Below are 25,000 nucleotides of genomic sequence, written 5' to 3'. Positions count from 1 at the left end.
GTTTTCCTCTCACCGAGATGTGTGTTTTCTTTGGCCACTAACGTGGTAATCAAGATATTTGGATCAAGTTTGGTCCTGGGTGTTTGGAGATCCCCCCCCCCCCAAAAAAGTTTCTCCAGGAGGTACTTTCTGTGTTTCCATGTGAGATCAACAAACAACGTGTGTGTGTGTGTGTGTGTGTGTGTGTGTGTGTGTGTGTGTGTGTGTGTGTGTGTGTGTGTGTGTGTGTGTGTGTGTGTGTGTGTGTGTGTGTGTGTGTGTGTGTGTGTGTGTGTGTGTGTGTGTGTGGCTCCTCTGGGGCCGCCTCAATCTGTGCAAACACAAGCTGACTCCTACCGCTTCCCTCACTGCATTTATTTAATTATAGTCGCGGATGATGTCACCATTATTACTTTATTTGTTTAAAAAAAAGCCACGCTCACAGCAGCTAAGCCGATTGTACTTTTCTTTTATTTATTTATTTATTTATTTATTTTAGGCGATTAATAGTTTTCTCAATTATTGGTTGAAGTGTAGAGTCTATTGCTTGGGCACTGCAGTGATCCCAGCTCGTTCGTCGCTTCCAGTTCGCGTACGTTGTGTTCTGTGGCGCCTGAGGGATGGTGACAATGTGTTTTTTGTTTTTTTTCTTGGTTTAACAAGCCTCACTTTGACTTCTGGCTCCTATCAAAGAGCGACACGGGAGAGAGAAATTTTGTGTGTGTGTGTGTGTGTGTGTGTGTGTGTGTGTGTGTGTGTGTGTGTGTGTGTGTGTGTGTGTGTGTGTGTGTGTGTGTGTGTGTGTGTGTGTGTGTGTGTGTGTGTGTGTGTGTGTGTGTGTGTGTGTGGGGGGGGGGGGGCCGTCAGGACAAACGCTCAAACAGGAGGAGTGGACTACAGGGCTGGTAGGCGTCTTGGGGAGTGTTGCAAAAGAGGAAAGCTGGTCGAGCTACCCAGCCTGCTCTGTAATTATTACCCAGAATGCCTCGGGGCAATCCATGTGCCTGACAGAAGCAACCCCCCCTTTACAAACGCACACACACACACACACACACACACACACACACACACACACACACACACACACACAGAGTGCCTTAGCGCCATGTGTCTACAGTCTGGGAGGTCTGTAAAGTTATGGCCTCAGTCTCTCTGCTGCTGCAGGAAAATATCTTTTCCTCCCCAAGCTCGCTCGCTCGCGCCCCCCCCCCCCCCCGTCACGTTTCCGGCCGATCTCCTGCCCCCCCGCCCCCCCCCCCCACACCCCCCACACCACCCCCACCCTGATATGTCCACCTCTCCTCTTGACGCGCTCTTTAAATCAGGTGACCCCCTGATCCTTTTGTCAAGCACTCCGGTACAATCGCAGTACATCAGGCCGGGACGGGCCCAGGGGTCGGCGCTCTGCCGCCTCTGCTTCCCCCTTTATGCGTTGTTCCAAACTAGTGGAACTGCGAGGAAACTCTGCCCAATGTTTCATTTGGCTCAGAAATTAGGGCTGTCACAGTCATGCAATTTTAGTTGATGATTCACAAACAATTGTAGTTAATCACACAAATAATTACGATTAACAATTTTTATTGTCGCTTTTTTTTTTTTTTTAGGCCACTGTGTAACATAGAAATAATAAGTCTATTAATAGTAATAGTGTAACAATACATCCCTCCTTATTACAGATGCGATCTTTTGACGCTGACTTTGAACGACTTCTGCATAAAAAATTCGACAGGCAGTTTTCCTCAACCCAACTGATGGAAACTTGCATAATTCATGCTCCATTTATTGCACTTTTTATTTTTTATTTTTTTTTATTTCTTATTGAATTCCGTTCATTCCTCATTCATAATTGATTAATTAATTAATTCGTAATTGGGATAGCTCTGCCGGGAATCAATATTGGAGTTATAATTTCAAATTCCGAGCCATATAATGCGATTGCCTCTTGTGAACTCCAACATGAATAGTCTTGTAATAAATAAACGGCAAGAGCCTTCACACCCTTTGAAGGCTGGCTGGTTTTCTTCCCAGTGTACAGTTGTTTCTCACAGGAAGTAGGAGCAGGGAGCTTTGAGGGGGGAGACAAAGGCTTCTTTCTGGGGGTTAAGGGGCTGAATAGGGAGGCGGGTCCCCGTTGGAGCATCCCATCATGCTTTGCACGCTCCCTTCCCGAACCCTGGTTGGCGTCGGATCTCTCGTACGCTCGGCGGCGTCACATTAAGTCCCCTCATCACAAAAAGCACTCTAGTTATTTTTAGGAAGTTGTTTAATACAGCTATAAACGCCACACGCTGGATTAGTGCAGGTACCCGGAGAAGTACTGCATTAAACACCGTACATACTCCACTGCATACCTGGGTTGATACGTGCACGTTTTCTGATGTAAATTACTTTTATTTTTATTATTTTCTTCTTATTTGTTTCGCACATCTTCAGGGTTTGCCCTTTATCATTTAAGTCCACCGTAATGGTATGATTCATGCGCAAGTAAAGAGTTGCATCTCGAAGTACAGTAAATAGTAAGCACCTTCTTCACAATCTCAAACTTATATCAGAGAAAATAAACCCGAGGACCCCCTCACACATGTCCCAAAAAATAATTGATATTAAGCCAGTCTGTCACACTGCTATTTGTATTGCACCATTTCAAATTACAGAATATAAAAGTAATGTATTCAATTGAATTAACATCAGTTAAATTAACAAGTAACATTGTAACGAGAAAATATGAAAGACAAATCAAGAGAAATGCGCACGGTGGTGAGGGCGTGCACATGGCGGGATTTTTTTGTCTAAAAGGAGAATATATTATATTTCTAAAAATTAAAAGATTTACCCATTCAAAGGACACACATTGAAAGTGGGTTTTTTTTAGTTTTTTTTTTATTCCCACCAAAAACGTTTCACAGACCCCCCTTTGGCTAAGTGCCGCGGTCCACTGGGAATCACTGATCTAAGCATGTGTGTGCTGGAACGGAACCCCTGTCTCCTTGCATGGCAACATCACCGCCTTTATTATGGGAAATACTATACGTACAGTCCGTATGAACCCTGGCTTTGCTCCCGCGTCTGCAGAATGTGAAGGTGTTCCGGGCGCTGATCCTGGGGGAGCTGGAGCGAGGTCAGAGCCAGTACCAGGCGCTGTGCTTCGCCTCGCGCCTCAACCACAATGAGATCATCCCCAGCGAGTCCATGGCCCGGCTCCGACAGGTGAGAGCATTTAAAGGTGTAGCCGCGTATGGACCGATTTTAAAAGGGAACGATGGTAATCAACTGATACAAAATCACAACCATTTTTTTTTCTTTGGTCCCAATTCAGAATTAGAATTTGACAATAAATAAAATTGAACTTTGAACTAGAATTGAACTTTGGTTGCATATATCTGGAACATGATAGGATGTTGCTTCGCATATTAATTGATGTTATTATGGTAAGGAAAATGAGCTCCTGTAAAGTAAAAAAAAATATATATATATATTATGTTGTCGTATAAAATGTGTTTGGTTTAGATGGAAGGACAGAAGGATAGGATACTATAAAATCTATATTATAAAACTTGTTACAGATCCCATACGCAGACCTGACCACTCCACTGGGAAACTTAAAGCAGATTTTCGACTTGATAGACATTCTGATGTTAGAAACCCTGCTCGAAACAGATTTGACATTCGTAGATCAGCGCCCAGGATGTTAGAAATGTTTGTTTTCGTGGGAGTACCAACCGGGGTGGGGTAGGTTAAAGGCCTCGTCTTCTGGTCTGGGAAAGAGAGACAACATTAAGCAGATTGCAGGAAGAGTAATGGACAGGGGAGATAGAGATAAGTAGAGTAGTGAGCAAAAAAAAAAAAACGAAACCTTTTGGCTTTGCCTCCTCCCCCGCCGCCGCCACAGGCAAAGTCATGGTATTCTCCTCAAACCCCGTCATTATATCGTGTGTTCCAGAAAAACCCGCAGGCCATCCGCCTGGCGGAGGAGCGCCGGGGCCTGGAGCAGTTCACCATGAACGTGGCGGTGAACCTGAGCCGCTCCTGGCAGCTCAGCGCCCACATCCACAACATGTGCAGCGAGGCCCGCGAGGCCGTGTACACCAGCGAGGACGACGTCAAGCACTGGCTGGACCGAGGTGAGGGGAGGGGAGGGGAGGGGAGGGGAGGGGGCGGCCCGCCGGGGGGGGCCGGGGGGCCCGGGACGTCGCGCCCCGGTTTCAAACCCCTTATCTCCCGGACACTCTGTCTTCTCTCTCTGCGCGGCCCTTCGACGACTCCTCGCTCTTCTGAGTGACGTGGAGCGTTATCTCCAGAGGTTTACTTTGGGACCGCGGCTTCTTTTCTGGAGTGCAGCGCCATTGTAGATAAGATTAGGCTGTGCCTCCCCCCTTATCTCCTCACTTGCACATGCTCCCCCCCCCCCCCCCCCCATTTTTGTCTTCACCCCTCACTGAGTACGACGTGCTAAGTGTGGTGGAAAATCTTTTGCCCCCGTTGCCCTCGACAGACAGTTATATTTCTACTCGAATGTGATTTTTGCTCCAGAATTGAGACGCGGATACGCAAGATTTGCATGAATTAGTTTCGTACGGGACGGATTTTGGCGCGGGGATCCCGGTTATCTTCGTAGCCGCGGAGGCCAGAACGGGCCCGCGGGCGAGGAGAATCCACGCGACAGCCCCATTGTACCGTGACGGCCTTATTATACGGGAAACAATGTTGATGGTCACAGTTTACCCAGAGCGGTGCCGGGCTATCTCGCTGGTGAATCACAGTAAGCGTCTCCTTTGCATCACAATGTCCGGCATTATCCTCCTCCTTAGCGGATCTGTTTGCCCCTTGTCCCGTCGTACACTCGTTTTAAACCTGATGGGTAAATCCTGAGAGGGATTCCCGCTCCTATCTATGCGATAGCATTCTAATAGTTTCCCTTCTCTTGGCTTGTGTTCCAAGGCGTGGAGGGCTCGGCGTTTGAGATCCTGCCCCGGGCGGCGGACGTGCCGGGCCTGCAGGCGTGTCGGGCCACCAAGGACCTGTGGACGCCGTGCCTGTGCGTGTACAGCCTGCGCCTGGAGTGGTACCCCTGCCTGCTCAAGTACTGCCGCAGCCGGGACACCACGGGCAAAGGGGCGCCGTACAAGTGCGGCATAAAGAGCTGCAGCAAGGGCTACCACTTCACCTACTACGTCCCCCAGAAACAGCTCTGCCTGTGGGACGAGGAGACCTAGCGGTTCAGGGCGGGCGGGCGGGCCGGCCGGGTTGGGTGGTGCGATCCAATCGATTCAGGTTCTCAGTGAAACCAAAACCGAGCTGCAGCGATTGAACCGTTCTGTCTAATTTCGATCTGAATGGGACTTTCCCAATGAGCGTAAGTCACTTTTGGGCCTTTTTTTGGGGGGGGGGGGGGGGACATTGGAGTCAGCGACTCGATGTCAAGACAGAACCAACGGTGGTACAAGCAGTTTCATGGACATAAAAAGCTGGACAGTGCCTGGTCGACTACATTTCGGACCGGTTGGAACCAGCAGAACCAACGGTGCGTTTCAATGATGCTGGCTTTATTTATTTTGGTTGCAAATGGAAATTATGTCTAATTATTTTTGTAATGCTTTTGTGGAAATTAACCTCATGAGATTATTATTTTTTTCCTTCTTTCTTTTTTTCTTTCTTTCTTTTTTTTTTCACACAAGTGCAAAGGTTAATGCGCCGAAACCAGCCAAGCCTGTTGAGGTAGCAAAACGATGACGTTCAATTAAAAAAAAAAAAAAAAAGAGGGTTTTTATTAAACATTGTGTAATGTCATTCTAACTCGTGGGGGGGGGGGGGGGGGAACGTTTGAGGTGAGGTTTATTAAGAAGGTGTGGCCTCGTCAGGGGGTTTGTTGTGATCGCTTGGGATGGACCAATTCAGCCGCACCCTGCCCTGCAACCACACGTTCTTTTAGAAAGCGTCAAAGCCAAAGTCGGCCCCCCTGAAAAGAAATATCAAAAGGCGGGTGTGAGGTTTCAGTCTCTCGTGGCCGCCTCCCGTAGGTTCTGTCATATTGTAATATATATACAAAACACGTGGGCAGCCGGTGTCTGTGTGACGCTATGCTGCTACCTGCTGGTTCCTTTTGCTTTTCCCATCGTTAATTTCAACAAGCACTTCTCTCCAACTTGGGGGACCAAATCTTTTTTTTTTTTTTTTTTTCTTTCAGTTGAACTTTGTTTAATTCTAATTTCTTCCGTCGTCATTTCATCCCATCCCATCATCATTTCACATAATTTTTTTCTGGCTTGTTCTGTGTTTTTTATTTTTATTTTATTTTTTTTTTTATGTACCAAATTCAATCAATTTGTTGCCTTTTTCGGTAATCAAGTGCCTTAACATTTCCACTGATGTGTTTTCTATCTTTTTTTGTAGATGTAAGTGGTTTAGACGTATTTTTCTATCATACCTCTGCTGATGCGAGCCTGTGTTCTGGCATACGTGTTTTACGTGAAATGTTGAAATAAAGTCGTTTTCTGCACTGCACTCTATCATCACAATTCATTTTGGGTCACAATGTGTCATGTATGTTTTGTTTGATGAAGTTTGGTTCATTTCATGAAGAGGGTTGACTCTGACATCTTAGAGATGTCAACTTAACTGCAGGCGATTTCGCTGTATCCATACTAATCCCATGAAATAATATTTATTCATATATTAATTTAAGATACAGATGGATAGGTATATTGTCCGTGTCAGCCTGCGGGCCAGATCTGACGCCTCTGTGGGCCAAATCCGGCCGGCGAACCCCATCTTTGACACTGCTTATCTATATTAGAGTTATTTCAGTTAATGTTGATAAGACTGTTCGATTCATTTTGCACAATCTCAACGTTCTTATTGGAAAATTAACTGTGGTCATACTCCGTCTCGGTAGAGGAAAAACAATGGTTTTCAATGTGGGGTCGTGACCCCCCGGGGGCCCGTGTGTTTTGAGCCGCCGTCTCCCGGTCCTGCCGCTTCGCACTACTCAACATCCGAAAGGTCAGGCCGTACCTGACCCAATATGCCACTCAACTGCTGGTACAAACCTTGGTGATGTCCCGTCTCGACTACTGCAACGCCCTCTTAACAGGCTTGCCGGCCTGTGCGGTGAAGCCACTGCAGATGGTACAGAATGCGGCGGCGCGACTGGTGTTCAACCAGCCAAAGAGGGCACACGTCACTCCGCTGCTCATGGAGCTCCACTGGTGACCTGTAGCCGCCCGCATCAAGTTCAAGTCTCTGATGCTGGCCTACACAGTGATCGCTGGGAACGCTCCCGCCTACTTAAATGCTCTTGCAAGGGCACATGTTGCCCCCCCCGGATGCCGCGCTCGTCAAATGAGCGTCGCCCGGCTCTGCCGGCCGTGCAGCCACGGCAATCCAGGCTATTCTCATTTGTAGTTCCACGTTGGTGGAACGAGCTGCCAAAAACGACCAGAGCGGGGACGTCCCTCTCTGTCTTTAGGAAGCACTTGAAGACCCAGCTCTTCAGTGAGCACCTCCTCTCCTAACTTACAATTACTTAGCACTACCGAGCAGTATTTATTGTTACACTAATGTCTCTGTCGCAATGTAGCTTGAATGTTATTCTCCTTTGTGAGTCGCTTTGGATAAAAGCGTCTGCTAAATGACTCAATGTAAATGTAAATGTAAATGAGTATCACATTGGAGGGACTTGATAAAAGAAAGAAAATAAAAAATAAAAATCACTGACCCATCAAATGACATCATGATATATCGTATGATGATCATATATTCATATATCCCCCCTGGAGATGGGAGTCTTGCTTGGTGTGGTTCCTGCGTCTGGCCGCCGGGTGTCGTCGACGCCCCCTTCCCCACCGAGACCTCCATGACAACAGAGGAGCCCTGGAGATGCCGAGGCAACAAACACGCTCTGCGGAGCAGCGCCACACGATAGGGAGGGACCGTCGACTCCGGATTGCGCCAAGATAGACGGACAGCCCCGACCGTTCACCCGTTTTGACGGCGTTTCCCTCGCAACGATGCCGTGGGTGACGGGAGCGGAGGGATGCTGAGCTGGGGGCGAGCATCCATGATGGCTTTGTGTGCGGGAGAGGAGACGTGACAGTCGCCGTGATGGCGTGCGTTTCGCGGACTACCGGCGTGAGGCCGGACCCGAGCCCTTCGAGGCGTCGCTACGACAAGTAGCCACGCGTGGAAGGTAAATATTCCGATGTCTCCGGCCGTGTGGCGGGGACGCCGGCGGTGGAAGACGGCGCGTTAGCCTTTAGCTCGCCATTAGCCCCTCCGTGCCGTTGTAACGTCGCGTCAGCGCCCTCTGCTGTTGCTGACTGCTGTAACAATCATGTCGGTTCGAAGTTCACTTGTTTTTTCCCATTTTGTCTATGATTTCATTTCTCTTTATTACTGGCGTCGAGTCCAGTTAATCCTTGCTACATGCATGCAAACTCGATGGAAATAAAAAAATGCAATTCAAAGGCACGGGGAGCATATGTATGTTCACCCCGACAGCAAATCGTGAAGAATAGAACTTAATAAACTCAACGTTGCAGTAAACGGATGCATATGCATACAGGTAAAGCGAATGTCAAATAAATATTGATTAAAAAATATAAAAATAGACAATGCTGTTAAAAATATAGATATAGACCTAATTTAAAATGGAAAAAGTAAACATAACTGCTCAAATGATTAGATACACAGATGTGCCAAGATAGTTTGAAATAACATTTTGAACGCTTTTCGTAAGACACAGATGTGAAGCCCTGGCAGACGGTTGTCACGGCAACGCCTCTGTTTACTCTGCGACAGGTTGTTCGGAAAGTTCTGCTGGAAGATTTCATTGCCTAAGTCAACTGCCTCCAACCTAATGCACAGTGACCTCTGAGCTAGTTTTGGAACTCTCCAGCTTTTAGTAAAACTTGCGAGCGCAAGCCGTCCCAGCTGCGAGCCAGGAGGGCGTGGGCCCGTCCATCTGCGTGGTCTCGATTCATGGCGCAAACGTCACAAGATGCAATCAGACGTCCCAGTCACCCCACCGGATGCTCAGTAGGCGAACTATGGGGCTATTATAGTTCAGTTACGGCCCATTACAGTCCGGGCACAGGCTAATTGTTGTTCGTCCACGGGGGATTTCAACAGAGGATCTCCTCATTGGTAATTCTAATTCCAAGTCTTGTTTTCTCAGCTGTCATGTCTACTTTCTCCTTGAATGTTTGAATGTTTGAATGTTTTTTTGTTTTTTTTTTGCGGTTGCTGTAATGGAGACAGAGAGGTACACAGTACAGTGTTTTGTTTCCCTTTCTTCCTCAGCGACGGGATGATTCCGCTCGCCGCGGCCGTGCTCCTGAGCCTTTCCGGCTGGGTCTCTCTCTACGCGGCCCTGTGCATCCTCAACGGGCCGCGGGGTTTCGAGTGGAACTGTCGCCTGGTCACGCTGCTGCATGGCGTCCTGGCCGTCTGCATCACCGCCTACATAGGCTACGTGGACGGGCCCTGGCCTTTCACGTATCCAGGTATTGACACGACATTTCAATGTCGGAGAGTTCATTTGTATCCGCTGGTTAATATTTGTTGATGCCATGGTTTGCAAAATGGTTACGGGTGGAATTGTGACGATTGTTGAAACTAAAGGAAGGGCTATCACACTGACATGATCATGCAAGTATAGCTTAAAAAAAGGGGGCTTATCCGGCCCATATATACACAGATATTATCAACCACAGTAAACATTACTTCAAACTCTGCGCCATGATGTTGAAGATGTCTGACAATGTGTCATTTGTAAAATAAGTTTTAAATTGATAGCCTGAAAACACGATTGTTTTTTCGTTGCTCCTTGTGAAAATTATAACAAGTGAAAACTATTTGCAATTAGCTATGTTCACGCATGAATAAATAACATTAACTGTTTGTGTTTATTCCAGATCCTACTATGTTCAAAATATGTTCATATTTTCCTTAATTTAACTTTATAGTTTTTACTTATTAAAAAAGAGAAATTTACTGTTTGTACTGTTTGTTCTGTACTGTTTGTTGTTCCGTCACTGGACATCGAATCCCTCGTAAGCATACTTGGCCTGATTCTGATTTCTACATAATAGCGTTATTGCCCTTGATAAGAAAAGAAGAAAATCGTGTCTTTCTGGTCATTACCCGTTTCTCAATACCAAGTACGCGAAGTCCGGACTTGCAGACTTGGTAGTTCAGACTTGACAAGTTCGACTCGGGAGTACAGACTCCCGGGGGCGGGAGGACGCAGGATTCTGCGAAATGCATTCTGGGATACTTGGCTGTCCCAAGTCCACACAAGTCACCACCGATGCATCCTCCACATCCGGGGCATTTGACTTGGCTTGATGCGGACTTTGAATTGGAACGGTACTTGGGCCGCGACTGATGACGTTTCACAAGTCCTCAAGAACACAAGTACAGACAAGAACGCAGATTGAGACAGGGCCATTGTAATATATTGACCTCATTTACCTTAATGTGTTGATCTTATATGTCTGTTAATATGCATTAATTCCAGGTACTAAGAATACTCCCCTCCAGATCACCGCCATGGTGCTGAGTCTCAGCTACTTCATATTTGACATGGTTTGGTGCGTGTACTTCCGCACCGAGGGCCCCGTGATGCTGGCGCACCACAGCATGAGCATCCTGGGGATCCTGCTGACGCTGTGGCTGGGGGAGTCCGGCATCGAGTCCTGCGCCGTCCTGTTCGGCAGCGAGGTCACCAACCCGCTCCTGCAGGCGCGTTGGTTCCTGCGGCGGACGGGCCGCTACGACACGGCGCTGGGCGACGCCGTGGACGTGGCCTTCGTGCTGCTGTTCGTCCTCATGCGGATCTTTGTGGGCGCCGCCATGTTGTACTGCGAGCTGATCTCGCCGAGGCCGCGGTTTTTCATCAAGTGCGGCGGCGTGGCCATGTACGCCCTGTCCTGGGTGTTCATGGTCGATATCGGCCGCTTCGCCGTCCGCAAGTGGAAGAGTAAGTACAGAGGCTCGAGGGAGGAGACGGCGGTCGTCGACCCCCATGAAGGAAAAGCGGACTGAAAGTAACGATGCTTTCTTGTCCCTCTCTCTCTTTTTTTTTTTTTTTTTTTTACACCCTCTTTTACTGTCTTTACACTGATTTTTACACCGTCTTGTCTTGTTTACCTCGTGTTGAACTCAAAAGGGAACCGTCTTCTGTGTGCGTGCATTTGAGCTAAACAAGGGAGACGTTAAAGAGTTGCGACTGGGGCAGGTTCTTTGAGATCTTGTGTAGCTCACCTGTGCGGGTGAAACTGCTCTTTTTGGTCTCTGTCAGAGAAAAACTTTATTTATAGAAGGACAAAGAAGATTCGGAAAAGATTTAATAGAATTGAAAGATGAGGGATTTCGGTTAAAGGATAGGTTTGGCCGTTTTTTTTTCTCGCTTCTCATATCACAACCTTGACGAACGCTTCGCTATTGAGAAAGCTTAAATTCGGTCCAACGGGGCAAACCTTCAAGCCTTTAAAGAAACAAAAATAAAGTTACGTCTCCTCGGAAATGAGAGTTCACAATATAGTCAGACGGTCTATATGTTATGAGTAAAAAATGGTCGTAAGCCTCGCATTTGATCAGGTTTTCCAGGGACTCTTTAGTACATCTGCAAAACAGCTCTTCCCTGCTAACGTAAGAGACTGGAAACATGAGGTTTTGCCTCTTGCTCCCAGAAAACCTGCTGCCGCCAACGTTACACTCCTTGGATGTACTGGGGCAACTGCAAAAAATGGTTTTAAATAAAATGTGATTTTACTGTTCGCAGAGGGGTACGTTTCTCAATAGTGAAGTGAGGTTGTGCTTTGAACTTATAAAAAATGACAGGATCCAACACTTTAATAAGGCCTGGGTTGAAAAGATGCCGAACCCACCCTTTCAACATTTGCCAAGTTTGGCAGGGACGTTCAACACAAGGTTAGTTGTTGCCCGTGTACAGGAATACAGTTCATGTATTAGTACACCAATTTGTTGTCAATAACTGGGAAGTAAATGACAATGACGCTTTGCGCTTGTGGAGTAATACTCAGGGTTATGATACTACACTCGAAACATACCATCAATAAATATCTTGCCGGGTTTTTTCCTGCTCATGTGTGAGATCATACCCCACTGTCGGCCCCGTCAATATGCTTCTGACGGTTACCATGGGTTTCAATTAATATCCCACTCTATGTATTGTGACTGATATGACTATATATATATATATATATATATATATATATATATATATATATGACTTTGTATATATGACTCCGTTTATTTTTCTCATATTGTGATGTTGACAGATTGACAGTTACGACACCCTCTATTTCCCATTGTATTTTATTCCACAATATGTTTTGTTGCTGTTCATCCTGTCTCCAAGTAAACGTTTGAAGATGTTTCATTAACTAGTGAATATGTGGCCAAAGTAAGAAAACACGAGCATCGTAATGTTTATGTAAGGGTTCAGAGTTTCCGACATGACTTCAGACGATGCGCTGAGGTTAGAATCGACATACCCGATCTTTTTGACAGAACTTGATTAACTGAACGCCACTCCCGTCTTCAATTCAATGTGATCTTTATTGTAACTGACTTTATAAAGGGAATAATTACTGCACCCTCTTCACACTGATTGCGTTCATTGATTTCTGGAAATTTGACCCCGTTCCCGCACGACACCGCACAGAACTGATCTTCGCGGTTTAATTTTTAGTGTTTCCATAGTTTGGAGCGTAACATTCAATTTTAATAGAGAGTTACAACCATAATATGCTTGAAATACCCTTAACCAATGGTCATATGTTGTGTCAAATTAATTTTGTTTGAGCAATATATGGACTTTAGTTATCAGTGTATCTATGATAGGAAGAATCTATAGTTTGTGCCTTGGAAATCTGAATGTACTTTCCTAAAATGTTTTTGTTTTGATTTCAAGTTTTGTTGTACTACAATTTTCTGTAACACAGATGTGGGAATAATGGTTTTTTTTTTAATATAACTTATTTTTAGTATTGTAAAATGTTAATATTAACACTCCAGAAGTGGTTGTGAGCTACTATAAAGTGTGTTTACATGACTGTGTGTGTTCTACGGGTGTGTGTGCGGTTTTCCTTTGGTTCCAGTTTGCAAGCCCGTCCACATGGTGGCACCAGTGCCATGATAAAATGGGAAACACAGTCGCATTCAATGAAACAGGGGCTCAGAACTTCATTCCCCAAACCAAATGAGAGAAAGTCCTTATTAGATCATTGTCTACCACTGCCTCTGCTGTTGTGATTGAATCTTTGTGTATTCACACCAGATAAGTGATGTTCTGATGAGAGAAGGGGGGCGATGGGCCAGGTTTTGCCCGATGGGAAAGAAAATAAATCATAGTTGTTTTTCAAATTGGCGAATATGTTTGTGTTCCCTTATTTCAAAGCTGGATCTCAAGGAGAGATTGTCACCAATCAAAGACTGGAGCAGTGAAATCGGAATGCATGGAAGCAAAATATGCAGGGCAAGTTTTCTGCGGGACAATCACATTCAATATACCTGCCTACACATGGTGCTGCCTACCCCCGTACTTTTTATTTCATGCTGTTCAATCCATTAAACCACACTTTCTGAATGTCAATGGCATTATGAATTGGGCCACAGACCATTTGAGATGATTTTGTCTGTGGGATCTGGGAGGATTTTTATTGTTAGGCGTGAATGAGTCCAAATGTCCCTACCTGTCCAATAGTTAGGGTATAACAAGGAAGCTATGATTTAAACACCAGTCATTATTGTACATTTTCCAAAGGACCCCCGGGGGTCCCTGGAGCCCACGTTGAGAGCTCTATTATTATTATGATTATGATTATGATTATTATTTGTATTATTATTATTACTGTTATGCTTAAGATTTTATTGCTAAAACCATTACTACTACTACTACTAATAATAATAATAATTATTATTATTATAATTATAATAAATAAATAGTAATAGTATTGACAATATTAGTATAATTTGTATTAGTATTATTATCACTGTTATTATGATTGAGATCGGACTACTATTGATGATGATGATGATGATGATATTATATTATTATTATTATTATTATTATTATTATTATTATTATTATTGTTATCGTAAATAACAATAACAAATAATTAACAATATTGGTATTGGTGATTATTGATATTATAATACATGGCAGTGTGGTTATGATGTTAGACAGACAGACAGACAGACAGACAGAGGGGTAGATTGGTGTTATTGTGCGCGGTCCTTATGACGTTTTTCCTGCGCGCTCCGCGTGTGTTAGTCCGCGGGAGCGCTTTTCCATCCCGGCGGAAGTGGCTCAGCGGCTCCGGTGGCAGCAGCAGCAGCAGCAGCAGCAGCAGCAGCAGCAGCTAGCTAGGCTTGCTAGGGCGTCGCTAGCTTTTTCGGCTCCTCTCCGCTAGTCCGCGTCGCCGTGGGGGGAAGAGGAAAAGAGAAAAAAAAAATAAAATAAAAACAAACAACAACAACAACAAAAAAAAAAAACCCCAAAAGACAAAAAAAAACAAAAACAAACGAACCGCGTTCGAATAAAATCAAGTTTCGCCGGTTGGACCGTTTTTTTTTTTTTTTTGTTTTTTTTTTTTCTTCTTTCGTCGCTGTTGTTGTGCCGACAGCCGAGCGCCCCCGGAGCTAGTCCCCACCCACCCCCACCCGCCGCCCCAGCCCGCTCCGCATCCGAGGGAATTCTGCCGAGAAACGACTGGACTGTGGAAACATGGAGTCAGGGGGAGCCGCGGTCTGCTAGCCGAGCCCAGGGGACTTTCTACCCCCTCAACGAGACTTCTCTCCCCCCCCGCCCCTCTCTCTCTCTCTCTCTCTCTCACCCGAAAGCAGAGGATTCGGATACCGAACGCACACCCGTACGGCGACGCTGTTGTTATTTTTTCGTCTTTTGAAGCGGAGTTTGCTCGGTTCGCACTCCGGTCCGCAGCGGACGAAGCAAAGTTTTGGGTTGTGTTAGCCGCTAGCTCGCCGTGGAAGGGGGGGGGGGGACTAAGACATTCTCTTGGTTAAATCGAAATATGTATTTGGGGATTGAATAGTTTCTTGTACTATAACTACCGCACTACTTAAGTTTCGCTCTTTCTTTTTTTCTTCTTCTTTTAAACCCCAGCCCTCGGTTTATTAGTGTGCGTGTGTGCGCGTTGGAACTGGGTTCTCTGGTCACGGGAGTCTCGTCCCAACCCCTCCTCCTCCCTACACCCACAGCCGCAGAGGAGGCTTCTCGGAGCGGGGAACAACAAGCCGATGGGACTGGAGGAACCTCCAGCGCCTCCGCCGCAGATCGCCGTCCACACACCGGGGACACGCCGCTAAACCCGGGCGGGGGCGGGCGGGGCGGGGGGCAACGCAGACCCCTCACAAGACAAGACAAGACCCGAGGGGGGGTCCCTCATACTGGGATTCTACAGCCCGGTCCGATACCGGCCCGGTGTGCGGGGGCATTGGACGATCCGCACCAGAAGGTTACACAACAACCCCGGCGGGTGAACCGTTCTCCGCTTGGACCATTTCAGGACGATACCGCGCAAGGCCCTGGTTTTTATTTCGAAGAAGCGATGCGGATCCCATCCACGCGAGGATTGCGGTGTGGCAGATAAAATACAATTGACCGACCGACCAACTAACTTAACTAGTTGCCTCTCCAACCTGTGCCGACAAGCCACCAGTTCACCGCAGGTCGCCCCGTTTCATTCGCCCGCGTCCCCGGACCCCCGTCAGAACGCATGCTAGGGAAGCGCCGCCGCGGGGGACAAGCTCTCACACCGTCCTCTGGAAAATGTTAATCGGATATAAGTTACTGCGAATCTAGAACCAGAAGCCCAATGAGTGACACACAGTCCAGCTTCACTGACAGGTAAGAGCCCGCACCGTGCACACCTCCACCTCCGGAGCCACCCCAACCCCCAACCCCCGACCCCCCCCCCCCTTTCACAAACACCGCACCGAAAACCGGCTCTTGCGGGGTTTTTGGATTGTCAACAGGCAGACGATGACGCCCGTGTATTGGATTCTGCGGACGCTGAGCCACTTAAACGTGTCTAAATGGTTCCAAAAACAAGGCTCCCCTCTCTCTCTCTCTCCCCCTCTGCGCCGTTGGTGCGTGCACACCTTCCCGCGGATCACTACCAGCTCAAAGCCTTTAACACCAACCTCGTTGCCTCACCTATTAAACCCACCCACGGGCTTCCCCAAAGCTTACGACTTAAGTCAAGTAATAATCACTTTATCCGAGGGATTGGTCAAGTCAGGCTTGATAACTAGACACTAAATCTCACACCTCGGGTTGAGACGCACACGAGGCTGTTGTGCCGAAATGCATCATTGTATTTGTCAAATCGCTACCGAGGCACGATAAAGTACATACTAAACGGTGTGGATCAAGGTAAATAACTCTTGGTACGAGCATTTGGTACTTGTGTACTATCTGTGGCATTCTATACCTAATAGATAAACCTCCACATTGTAAATGAGCCACAAATAAACGATTTGTACTGTAATAGTAAACGTGCTATGTAGTTTAGGTTTGTTAAAAGGGATAAAAAAAAATAGTGTAGACGTTTCTAATTTAAAGCAGTATGACCATATGTTATTATCAAAGTCAAGCTATCTGTATCAATGGCAATTTGGAATTAAGGAACGATACACCTCCCGAAACACGGGGTTGGGTCCTGTATTGCAGGGTTTTACTCCGGCTCTGAAATGGGCTCTGGCTTGTGATGTCACCTGTGGTGTGTAAGCTAGGAAGGCGTCCAACGCGGTCAATGCTGTTGACCTTGATTCTTTGCAGCGTCTGACTCCCCTCTATTTATCGGCCTCTCTCGCTCTCTCTCTTTTCCCCTCGTCTTGCCACCCTTGGCCCGTCAATGGCCTGTTGTGCCTTTTGCGGAGGATTTTGGTTTCTTTGCTCTGGTGGGTCTATGTTCACACCGTGAACATCCACAGGGCTGGGTGGCCCGCCGGTGGGTCAGTTTAGTGTGCTGTGAGCTCTTTGTCATAGAGTTCTGCTGATCTCCACGTTTTTTCCCACCCCCCCACCCCTGAGGCCCTCCCGGGAAGTGGTGCTGGTGACATCACTAATGGTAAACAATAGCTCTCAGTGGGAGCAAGCTTGCTGTCTACTACTATGTGTTACCCTTGGGTCCGCCGCCGGGTGTTCACACACAAGCCGTTGGGGAGAAAGGTCTTTCTTTACCTGCATGTCCAAGAAAAGATGGCCATTTGAGTGGGATTAATCATTGATTCAAAGATATGACATATCGGAGATTAATTACCAACTATGGCGTTGCTTCCTGGTGATCGATACTTATCGAGCGTACACCCGATAGCTATGTCCTGGTCTAGATGGTCTTTGTGTGGGTGTTCATCTTCCCCTGGTGATGCAGTGCGCTTTCGGTTCCAGCTTGTCAGCTGCGATGCAGTGAAAGCTGCGTCAGCTGCTCTCCACTGTACGTTGAAACCCGCAGACAGAAATCATAGAGTAGAGAGAGAGAGCTCATCAGAAGTGCAAGATCATGAGCTCAGCATCCATTTATTAAGGCATCCACAGGCCTATAATAAGTAATTTCAAAGTAACCCAAGCAAACACTTTGTGTAAATGTAGCATAGATACTATATTATTGTTATGTGTTGTTTTTTTTTTCTCAGACCGCATCTAGTCAAATATTTTTTCAAGTGAGTCATATCTCTGCACAGGGAACCCATGTGTGGGTCCTGCCAAGTTCAGAACCATTTCTAACCATAACCGAGCCGCCATTCTGATGCTCTACAGACCTAAGCATTGCAGAAGTTTGCAGAGCTTTGTTGTGGTCATGGTCGGCTAAAGTTTGGTCACGGCAAGTTACTTGTGAATGAAGGCTAACCTGGTGATCTGGAATCTGAATTCTATGTTGTTTGGGCTTCCCTCCAATTTAGGGAGGGCTTGACAGTTGACACAAATATTTCCAAATCTTGATAACAATTTTAAGCATGTGTCGATATGTGTAGAAATACGATCCATTATTGGGTGAACGGTGTGGGATTGGGCCATTGCTTTTGGAGATAATCCCTTTCAAACTACTAAAGACAATTGGACATGCTAATATACAAGAAGAAGAAAGTTGCTTTTCTTTATATCTGCTGTGGATTGGGGACTTGTTATCAACTTCCCTTGCTTTAGAAGTGCATGGGTATACCTTCCTCAGCATCTCTCATCTGCAATGTTCCTCTTCACGTCTCCGCCATCCATCCCTCAGTCCTTAATGTTAGTTTGATTCCTCTGCGCCTTAATTGCCTCTGAGCTGAATAGGAGTCACTGGGCCGTCACTGGAGTGTGAATGAGGAGCTTAGGAGGACACCGCTCACACCTGGATGTCACTTTGGCAGGCACACAACAGCTCCTGCTGTACGAAGTACTCATTTCATTTCTCTCCCTCCCCCGCCACTTTCCTTCACACCATATCTTTCTGCCTATTTCTCTTTTGATAATATCTAATGGCTAAATAAATCGCAATCCCTTCTCCTTTTCACCTGTGTTTTTACCCACACAGCCTCGACCAGGGGTGATAAAGCTAAATATGTGCTAAAATTCCTTTCATTCTAGCATTTTAAGATGAATAGGAAAAAACTAAAAACAAATAGATATATTTTTTTGTCGTGCATATTATTCCATATTCTTTCAGGGTATGTGCTTAGCCTAGTCAGTCCTAGCTCGCAGCAGAGAAATGGAGGGGAAGGAGGGCAGGGTTCGGAAGTAGGCAGTGTCCCAAGGCTAGTGATGTTGCAGTGGGGGGAGTTTTGGTGTTTAGCTTGGGACAGTGGCGTGCTGAAAGATTGAGGGTCTATCACCCAGCTTTGTGATGCTGATGCTTGTGGACACCCTCAGCTATTGTCCTCTATTTGCCAAGAGCGCTCCAGGGCCCAAACGTTACTTTCACTCCACAAAAGACAGGCTTACTACAATAGAGAAAAAGGGGACAAGGAACTGTCTTGTCAAAGTGTTGTGTCCTCACATGTCTGCGTTAGGGTTTTTAGCCATGAACTAGGCTAGGCCCTTTAAGCCAATTGTCGTGCTTGTAGAGCCTTGGTACTGTGTTCACTGCACAAGAGGCCTGTGTGTCAGACAAAGTGCAACGGAGGTGCAAGGTGAAAACCATTCTATCTGCAGTGGGGGATTGGATATGATTTATTTATTTTCTTTTATTTATTTTTGCTTACTCTGCCAGTCCCCTACATCTCAGTTATGGGGAGGCTTTAATTGAATTGCCGTCCCTGCGCCAGTCCAGACACTACTGTAAGGAGAGCGCAATAACCTGCTGCAGCACTGTGATTAATATTGTACTGTTCCTGCTGAATCAGGGCTGTCTAGGCAGGCTTTCACACCGCTACTAATTTCTGTGTGGGAACACAGTAGATTTTCATAAATGGTCTCTCCAGCTATGAAATTGTCATTTGAGAAATGGCTGTTTAAATCTTTTACGACCCCAAGTTTTAACAGTAGGATAATTTTAGAACTGCTCCATGAACATTCATTTAAGAGACTCGATGAGAGGCTTAACGAAGGAAGATAAAATACAGTGATCTGGAAATTTGACCTGCTCCTGGGAACTGGTGTCTGGATAAGATAAGATAAGATAAGATAAGATAAACCTTTATTAGTCCCACAATGGGGAAATTTGCACAACTACAGCAGAAAATAGAGCGCATCAATAAAGAGTTGTCATCTGATGATGCTGAGAATAAACCAGTACCAAAAGTACCATTATGTCTGGGAGATGTATTGATATAATATCGACATAGTGATATGAAACTAGATATCATCTGGGATTTTGGTTATTGTAGTATTTAGTGATATAGTTGAATGCGATCTTTCTGCCTCCATTATGGTAAAGTAATGCAATTCTATTATAATAGCTAACTGATAGTATACTATATGATATACCAGGTGTGCCACTGCTATGTCACCAGTGCAGATTTATAAAGAGCCCAATGCTTTAAAGATTGCTGTAATTAAAAGTTTGAGTGTTAAGCTCCTTTGCATTGTGGTATTTTCCTGACGCAGATGAATGTTAGGGGATGTTTTTCGGTCATATTTCGATGAATCTTTGCAACGGTTTCACAAAAGCGCCTTCACCATCCTTTGTGTCGGACGCCAAAAGAGCAATGCACCTGCACATTTCACAATCGTTCACCTCATTGATCGGAGGAGGCGGCGAGACTTGCAGACGGCTAACCCTACTCCTTGTTCCTCCCGGTGTTAGGAGGATGGCAGACTGTGTAGCGTGAAGAAATGTCTATCCCCCGGCTCTCATGTCAGGAATCCTGATGTGGTTTATTGGGGCAGAAAGGGCACCGCTCCCCTCAGCCCCCCAGGGCTGCAGCTTGGGCTCGGGAGCCATCTCCTGTCTCTTTAACACATACACACCACACCTCGCTCTCTCTCTTAGTTTCACCCTCTCTAAGACACGTACACATGTATGCTCTCATTCTTTATTTTTTCTTCACATACCCACTTTTTGTTGAGTCACTCGCAACATCATCTCAAGCTATGACACTGGTGTCCTTGGACCTTTACGGAGTGAGGCAGAATATTTTTGCCGAGAGCTCATTTGGAAGGGGGTTCCTAGATACCTTGTGTGGCCCTCGGAGCCTCGATTCACCGGAGCACTTTCCGGATAGTGGAAAGCAGTGATGTCATTGCAACCGTGTCTGCATATGCACGTGCACACACACTCTGTGCAAGTGACAGGTATATAGATTAGATAATGAGCAGTGGGTGTTCTCTTTCATATTGCTTGGCCCAAGGTATTAGTCAGGCTGTCTAGCCACGGTCATTACACTATTATGGTGCTTTTCCATTGCACTAGTAGCACGGTATACGGCACGACATACATCGCAATCCGAACCATTGTCGCTTTTCTGCCATAGAACAGAGCCGTGAAGGAAGGAGGAGTTATATGTTCGGAAATCGGGACAAAGTGTGAACAGTGTCTCGCAACAATTGTATATAATTGGTGTTTGAGAATAAACCGCCATTGTGAAGTTGTCTGAACACAAACACAAGTTATAAGAACCCTACCGTGGTGATGCAGTTCATTCTTCTGAAAAACTGTAAAACAATAATAATTATGATTCTATTAATGATTAGAATATTGACGACCACAACAACAACAAAATAACAACCGATAGCAACAATGGAGGAACTTGAGCTGTAAGCTGTGCCTTACGTCTTCGTCACCCTTTGATGATTTTGTGACTATTGTGATTGTTGTATCAATGGCCTTACTCCAGGCCATTGATATGAATGGGGCCCAGTTGGTATGCTTCATACTAGGCCACTAAGGCCAGACCTGGAGCAAAAATATGCACAGGGTACAGGCATGGCTTAGTTGGCAGTGGAAAAGTCAAAAACAAAGCTAGTTCATGAGCTTCCGGCATGGTGGTAGAAAACAGGCATGAGAGAGTCGTGGTGTTTTGTGGAAGAAGTGCTTTGAAGGATTGGCGTAAGCACTGGACAGGGAATCTCCCCCGGCAGGCCACTGGTATTAAACTTTAAAATTGCTTTAAGGTGGGGTTTGGGGGTTTGGTAGAATACAAGTTGTCATTGAAGCCAAAGTTTAAAAGGACGTGTCAAGTACAAGACAGTCTCGTGAGAAACCCTCTTCACTACCCTGGAAGTAAACCCCAAGACTAATATGCTGTTCTTGTGTCAGATAGACCCTCCCTTCCCAACCACAACGCCGTAAAAATGCTTTCCCTGCACTGTTCTGATGAATAACTGGGGGTTGCTGTAGTTAGCAGAACTCTGCTCAAAACAGGTTAAAACAGCCTGGTAGTCTGATAAGCAAAAGCTTACTTTGCATCGTTTGGCATAGATGCAGTGATACTGAATTAATTGTTGGGTAAAAATTGTTTGTTTAATATCTGTGTATTTTCCTGTAATAAGGGTTCTCAGCTGTGAAGGGCTAATAATATACGATCATCCTGCTTTTTTTGCCGCCGCGATTTCTAGCGGAACTGAGAATAACCTCAAGTGCTTCCCCCGAACCTTGTGAGTGAGCTAGAAATTGTTCCTCGATGTTAACTCTTCCCTTTTTTTTTTTTTTTCCGAGCCTGTTTTACAGAAATGGCTATGTGTCAGAGTCCTTCTCTCTTTGGGCTGTTTGTCCCTCCCTTTCTCCTCTCCTTCACTCCCTCCATGGTCTGGTCCAGGCCTCTTTTGCTACCACTGCCACTGCAGTTGGCCCAGAGCTGCCACAGTTTTCCATCAAAACACCAAACCTCAATGGAGCATTCAAGCCTGGGCCCGCCTCGGCGGTGCCCCTCCCATCCCACCCTCTTCCTCCTCTGCCTTCTTTCTCCCTTTCACTCCCTTCAAACTTAATGGGCTCGTCCAGGAAGAGGCACTAGCTCATACTTAAGTTTTAGGTGGTTTGCAAGAACCTTGTGGAGGAACAATCGTTATTAAAAGAGTTTAGAGACGGGCTCCCGGAGGTTTCGGAAAGCCCTTTCTTTGAACTGTTGTTGACTTTGGCGCGGCCACGTACTTTCCATTCGAACGGCTGAACCGTGCAAACAGTCGGGCATCTGCGGATATCTGTTTCCCACAAACAATACATTTACAGGCCTTAAGTATCAGTTATTGCAGCCTGACCGTACTGCATCTTGCCAATGAACATGTCGAAAGCCTGTTGCATTGGGGTTAGTCTCTTCCTTTGATTGTTTAGCGTGGTCAGAGGACCTGTCGGGGCCCGTAGAGGCCGCAACCTGTGCTTTTGACTCTTTAATTTAGCCAAAATGTCATTCACTATTCAACATACAGAAAACACCAGTGAACCGCTCCCTGCTTCACACACAAAACAAATCAGCAGCGCCGTCGGAAGGCTTCTCCCTATTTTGGCCGTCAAAGCTGGCTAAGCACACAATCGTATTTGCACATTATATGTTAAGTAACCGTGCGCGCCGGGATACGCCAATGCTGTGCTTTTTAACCGCGTGTAGATTAAAATATTAAAACCCAGATTAATGTCGGAGCAGCCGTCCCACCGGTCAAACCATTAAGAGAATTAGGAAATAAATGTTCTGTGATTTGTTAATACTGTACAACGGTTAGTCGCTTTACAGTGTCTGGTTGGAAATATGGTGTCAGTGAACGTGAAATGCTTTAAATACCTACTGTCAGTGTGGATCAGCGGAAGTGATGTATGAGCCAATATGTCACGCAAAGGCCACGGTTCTTTTATCTTCCCTCATAGTTCACAAATGGTCTTAACAGCCGGGCTACAGTTTGATTTCCTTTAATATCTAATATGAACTATATGCCCCAGCTTCCCACGATAAGTGAATTCCGCAGAATAAGAAATATGGCTGTTTTGAATGATTCACGTTGACACTATTTCAACAACGGCATAGAGGATAACCCAATTTGCTTGCGCTGGAACACTGACTGTCTTTGTGTGCAGTTTAACTCCAGTCTATTAAAGTGGAAGTGAATATTAAATGGGTGAATTTTGAGCAGTTTATGTGCGCCTTTACCTATTTCTCTACACTCTGTTGTTAGACTAACTGTTTGTGTTTACGTTATGAATGCCCCATCCTATCCATCCTGCCTTGTTGCTGCCCCCCCCCCCCCCCCTATCTAATTTCCCCCCCGATTATGACATAATCGCCTGATCACAATTATTTGAGCTAATCGCCATCATTTTGTAAAATAGTTAGAATTTAACGGGAATTTTAAGACAATGTTGGAAATGTTGCAACAAATGAATTACGAGTGAGGTGTCTTTCCGTTGGGTTCAGGAAAATTAACAATCTACACAATCTTCTCTGTCCAAATGTTCAACCTGAATGTTTCTTCGTCGTTGGCTTTCTGTAATATTGCAAACGGTCAACCTTATACAGGGACAGCGGAATAAAACAAACAAAAAATACATTTATATTGTTAATCACAATTATTTATACGGCAGTGAATGGCCAACTACCGTATTTTCGCGACTATAAGGCGCATATAAACGTCTTTTTTTTTCCTCAAAATGTGCGGCGCGCCCTATAGTGCGGTGCGCCCTATGTGTGTTGTTACTGCGGACGTTGTTGAGACCACCATGAGAACGTTAAAGGGGGAAGTGTGGGCGTGGATTGTGTATAAAAGAACAGGTATGTGCTTTATGCAGAACATTGTTGTCTTAACAACCCTTAAAATGGCAAAGAGACACGCCTATGAAGCACAGTTTAAACTGAAGGCTATCAGCTACGCAGAGGAACATGGAAATCGAGCAGCCGCGAGAGAATTCAAGATTAATGAATCGATGGTTCGCAAGTGGAGGAAGATGGAAAACGAACTCCGACAGGTGAAGAAGACGCAGCTGAGTTTCCGCGGACATAAGGCGAGGTGGCCCGAGTTGGAGGAAAGACTCGAGCGGTGGATCATCGAGCAAAGAACGAGTGGGGCGAGCGTTTCGACGGTCACTGTTCGACTAAAAGCAGTAACGCTAGCGGAAGAAATGAAAATTGAACATTTTCAAGGAGGTCCGTCGTGGTGCTTTCGTTTTATGAAACGGTGCCATTTTTCCATCCGGACCAGGACTACAGTAGCGCAGCAACGTCCGGCGGATTATAATGAAAAGCTGGCGAGCTTCCACTCCTACTGCAGCAAACACATCGCCGACAAACGCATCCAGCCAAGCCACATCACCAACATGGACGAGGTGCCGCTCACTTTCGACATCCCGATGAATCACACGGTGGAGAAGAAGGGGACCAGCACGGTAGCGATACGCACAACGGGGTATGAAAAGGCGTCGTTTACTGTTGTGCTTGGCTGCCACGCAAATGGACAGAAACTGCCGCGGGACAGAAAAACCCGCGCCCTATAATCCGGTGCGCCTTATGTGTGTGTTAAATACAGTAATGGCACACATAACTGAGACTGCGCCTTTTAGTATGGTGCGCCTTATGGTCGTGAAAATACGGTAAAAGTTGATGATCGCCACAGCCCTGAGTACTACTC

General features: G+C 46.0%; 3 protein-coding genes across 3 annotated transcripts in view; all 3 read left to right on the top strand.

Moving 5' to 3' along the window:
* oafa (OAF homolog a) overlaps positions 1-5,192 on the top strand; it is a gene marked incomplete at both ends in the record, with an annotated part of 15,283 nt that extends 10,091 nt beyond the window's left edge. Inside the window, 3 exons of the mRNA XM_080006629.1 lie at positions 3,052-3,186; positions 3,920-4,100; positions 4,918-5,192. Coding sequence (XP_079862755.1) covers positions 3,052-3,186; positions 3,920-4,100; positions 4,918-5,192 — 591 coding nt within the window. The remainder of the gene's footprint in view (positions 1-3,051; positions 3,187-3,919; positions 4,101-4,917) is intronic.
* Positions 5,193-9,283: 4,091 nt separating this feature from the next.
* Positions 9,284-11,022, top strand: tlcd5a (TLC domain containing 5a; the record flags this gene model as incomplete). Its single annotated transcript, XM_080006628.1, has 2 exons — positions 9,284-9,479; positions 10,496-11,022. The coding sequence occupies 2 exons, from the start codon at positions 9,284-9,286 to the stop codon at positions 11,020-11,022; spliced, it is 723 nt and encodes a 240-aa protein (XP_079862754.1).
* A 4,392-nt stretch (positions 11,023-15,414) lies between these two features.
* Positions 15,415-25,000, top strand: part of arhgef12a (Rho guanine nucleotide exchange factor (GEF) 12a) — a 38,861-nt gene continuing 29,275 nt past the window's right edge. The window contains exon 1 of the mRNA XM_080006918.1: positions 15,415-15,874. Coding sequence (XP_079863044.1) covers positions 15,843-15,874 — 32 coding nt within the window. The 5' untranslated portion in view covers positions 15,415-15,842. The remainder of the gene's footprint in view (positions 15,875-25,000) is intronic.

The sequence above is a fragment of the Zeus faber genome, assembly GCF_960531495.2.
Source record: "Zeus faber genome assembly, chromosome: 9".
NCBI lineage: Eukaryota > Metazoa > Chordata > Actinopteri > Zeiformes > Zeidae > Zeus > Zeus faber.
The sequence above is the reverse complement of the archived record's forward strand: the minus strand, read 5'-3'. Positions and strand labels throughout refer to the sequence as shown.